This window comes from Egretta garzetta, unplaced genomic scaffold, assembly GCF_000687185.1.
Source record: "Egretta garzetta isolate BGI_Z169 unplaced genomic scaffold, ASM68718v1 scaffold326, whole genome shotgun sequence".
In the NCBI taxonomy this organism is placed as follows: Eukaryota; Metazoa; Chordata; class Aves; order Pelecaniformes; family Ardeidae; genus Egretta; species Egretta garzetta.
Genome location: NW_009260026.1, coordinates 1,133,294 through 1,137,164, shown reverse-complemented (window position 1 = coordinate 1,137,164; position 3,871 = coordinate 1,133,294). Strand labels below are relative to the sequence as shown.

The 3,871-nt window shown below is 46.2% G+C and overlaps 1 protein-coding gene across 1 annotated transcript in view; it reads left to right on the top strand.

The window, feature by feature from the left end:
- Window positions 1-3,871, top strand: part of LOC104128099 (TGF-beta receptor type-2-like) — a 39,851-nt gene that overhangs the window by 33,580 nt on the left and 2,400 nt on the right. Inside the window, 1 exon segment of the mRNA XM_035896302.1 lies at window positions 329-456. Within this exon segment, the coding sequence (XP_035752195.1) occupies window positions 329-456 (128 nt within the window).

Genomic DNA, 3,871 nt, shown 5'->3' with positions numbered 1-3,871 from the left:
CCTGCACAACACATTTTACATGCTCAAAATATGTCTCACCCAAAGACAGACCAAGTCCTTTGTAGCGCATCTCTTGGGTTCAGGAAGGTGGTCAGATGGTTCCTCGGTCCCATCTCTGGAGGAAAAAAAAAAAAAAAAAAAAAAAAAAGCAACCCTCCACATGAAAACCCAGGACTACATTTCTGTGTTCAAATCCTAAATTGTTTCCAGATCCATTTACTTTTGCAGACTGATAAAAACAAATTTATCCTCATCCAGTGGATGATACCAAAGCAAAGCAGTGAATGCATGAAAAACATCCTGTCGTGCTGCTGTTGCTTCCTTGCAGAGGTAAAGAATTATGAGCTGCCTTTTGGGTCAAAAGTCCAGGAGCAGCCCTGCGTGGATACCATGAGGGACATCGTGCTGCATGGCAGAGGACGCCCCGAGATCCCGAGCAGCTGGCTGGTACATCAGGTAAGCTGGGAGTAGCTGATTCGGAAAAAAGCAGCCCACGTTGTCCCACCTCAATAACCTACCTGAAAAATTATTAAAGCTGTAGTCAAAGCAAAAGTGGGCAGGAGTCCTGGGCCCTACATCCAGCTCCTTGGCTGGCTGAGCCCACGTAAACCCCATGAGACCCACTGCCCTGGGGTATGAAAACCACCAGCCAGGGGTAAGCAAAATTTATTGATCGATAGCCATGATCAGGAACTGTTATGAACGCCAAGTGATGGTGTCTGTCATCTTGCAGTTAACAGCAAAATGGAGCATTTTAGTGCAAGCTGTTCTCATGAAGCAGTAAGTTACTTGAGTCCACCCCATTTCTCCCACAACCACTGTATCCAGAAACCTCTAGCTCAGGAAACACACAGTCCCTCGCGTGCAGCCATCCCACAGCAGGGACAGAGGGGGGAAGGTGCACCTAGCCTCCTGCCTGCATGGTTGTGGAGGTTTCAAGCTCAAAATTACCTCTAATGTGGCACGCAAGAAAGACTTCTGCAAGGAAAGCCAAAACAGGAAGCATCGCCCTGGAGTGAAACAATCAGGAAACGTGCCTGACACCGAGAGCAGGGAACCTGCTAGGCTCAGGTCGTGCCAACGGAAAGTCTTTCACCAGCCTTCAGGCTCAGAGGGTCTGAAAGCACAGCGTTTCAGCACAGAAAGCATAACCCAGTGCTCTGGAATAGAAATACTTCAGCAGTGACGAGATGGGCTCTGTTGAAACCATCCCCAAGCACACCCCAGACCAACCAGCTCCAGAAACATAGCTACTTCCTGGCCCTGACATGGTCCTCTCTCCCCTTCCAGGTCCAGTACTTTCTTCCATGCACTGAGGACACCAGGGGTAACAGGCAGGCTGACTGAGATTTTCAAATCTTGCCTGACTTTGGTGGTACTTAAATTTCATGTGTCTTGTGGAAAAACACCATCTGCTGATCAACAATTCAGTTCATCTGAAACACAAGCTGAAACACTGAGCCTGCTGGCTGACGGAGCCTTGCAGCGTTCAGCGCATCATTTTGCAGTATCCCCTCATAAAACACACTGCTACTGCTTCCACCCTGCCTGGATGGCATAGACAGCCAGTCTTTTCAAGAAGAAAGATATAATTTTGTGATCTTAGGAGGCCATGTGTTCCTGACAATATCTCCTCTCAAAACCGTGTTTGTCCAAAGACTCACAACCGACCTGACCAACCAAAGCTGCAAACAGCATCAAAGGAATCTGGTGTCTGCTGGACCATCAGTGAGTTTATCAGTCATTGAATCCATTTCCGAAGCTCACCCAGCCTTTTTCCTTGATGAAGGCAAACCCTGGAACTTCAATCAGCACTGCTACGTATTTGAACCTTTGAGTATTCATCAGAGACGTTCACCTCCCAGGGTCTGATAAACTTTGAAGCCACAGGAAAAACAGAGAGAGGCTTGGGTTGTCAAAGATCACACTCTCATAGAGCTCGACCACAACTGGGCTCTTTGCTGAGCTGAAGAAGGGCTGACTGCAATCACCTCTGAGAAATAACGCTGCTGCAGTGGGGATGGTCTAGCACGTAAACAGAGCAAGGCTTATAGGGAGCAACTTTTATTAGACCGCTTGATACTCACTGGGGAAGAGGAACAGAAGAGCCACCTTGTCTTCCTGAAAGTTTGCCTCCGACTAATCTTAGCTGATCTAATAAACATCTCTTTACAAGCCTGGCTTTACACGATTTTCCGGGCATTTTCCAACTGGCCTCCCCAAGATGCAGCATAGGGCAGCACCATCTGCTGGGAAGCAGCAGAAAGCCACCAGTTTGTGCCACTCCTGGGGTCCACAGCTTCCTGCGGGAGGAGGCGTTGGGTGACAGGGAGAAAGGGTGACAAATTGCTCACCTGAACATGAAGAACCCACAGATGTTCCCATCAACGAAAATGAGTTTGATGGAGAGCTCCGAATGCTACTCCCACCTTTCAATCATCAGGATCACTCTCAGCCAAGTGAGGACCTACGTTGTTGACCGTGGTTTAAGATTTTCAGCAGACATAAGCATTAATTTCCCTGACAGAGCTGACTCACCCAGCGTGCTGCCCATCAGCAGCTCCTGGGCAACTGTTTGCAAGGCTGCACAATGCAATAAAGCCCCTTGAAGAAATTTATCCCCAAAGTTTCCCAGGTAACTTACAAACACCTCAAGCCCGTGCTTCTACCTCATTTCACAACCCACCACATTTAAAAATAAAAAAAAATTTAAAAAAAAAGGTTATTTAGACCTTTATATATAGGTTATTTATATTAGTAAATTCCTGGATCTGGTTCATGAAGCAGCTGCAAGATACTGTTGTACTGGCACAACCAAAGGGCTGGTGCAGGACAGGAAGGAGCAGTGGGAGCTTAAGTCAATACTGCCACTAAAAATATACTTGTAAAACTCTGCACCCTTTGGAAATTGGAGCTATTAAATATAAAAGCCAAACTAAGCCCATTTCATGAGTGTAACAAGATGTTCCAGTCGTACCATTCAAAAGAGCATCATCGCTACTTGCAAGGCAAACTGCAAGTAAATGTCATGATTTCAGGGCAAAACAAGCACAGAAAGACCTAACAACTAAAGCATATGACAGTGCCACGTTCTGTTTGAGAAAAGGCTTACTTTAAAAGCTTCAGCTAAGCTAGCTGATTTTTGCATGTTAATCAATTATCCTCAAATCCTTCCAACTAAGCTAATAAATGAGTGATGCAGGAGGTACTGAAACACACCATCTGTCAGCTTTGCTGCGCAGTCCTGTTCTCGCTCATCTGTGTCCATCATGGAAGATTTAGCACGATGAACCTTAGCGGAGCGCAGGGAGTTCAGTGAAATGTGCAGAAGGACAGGCGACACCGATGGTACACCTCTGCAGGACTGGCATTTCCCTCTTGTGCTGGTCCATCTGAGACTTTTCGGTTCTCTTAATTGCAAATTAAGAAATATACAAAACCCACTGAAAAACATGAAGCTTTATTTAGAATAATGATTTTTCCACTGTGTTGCAACCTTAGTTGACAATGATGCAAAAAGCAATAGCACACGATAGGAATTACATAGGCAAGGGAAGGTTCAGCAAAGCTGCTGGTGTGAGCTGTGTTGCTGGTTTAAAAGTGGGAAAAACACCAGCTGCGTGCTGCCATTTTGTTTCTAAGCCCAAAATACTGGGACTCTTTCAGGGCACTACACAACTGGAAAAAAATACATTACTGGGAAACATAACCACTGTAACTGAGGGGAGCCGAATGTTCTGGAGCGCACTGAGAAGTGCCCAATCCCACCTGAACCAAGATGCTATTTTGTGGGGAAAGCTGCTAGAACAGGAAGTCATATTTAAGGAAATTTAATTTCAACTTGCCTTCGGACACCCCACCCCACCCACCC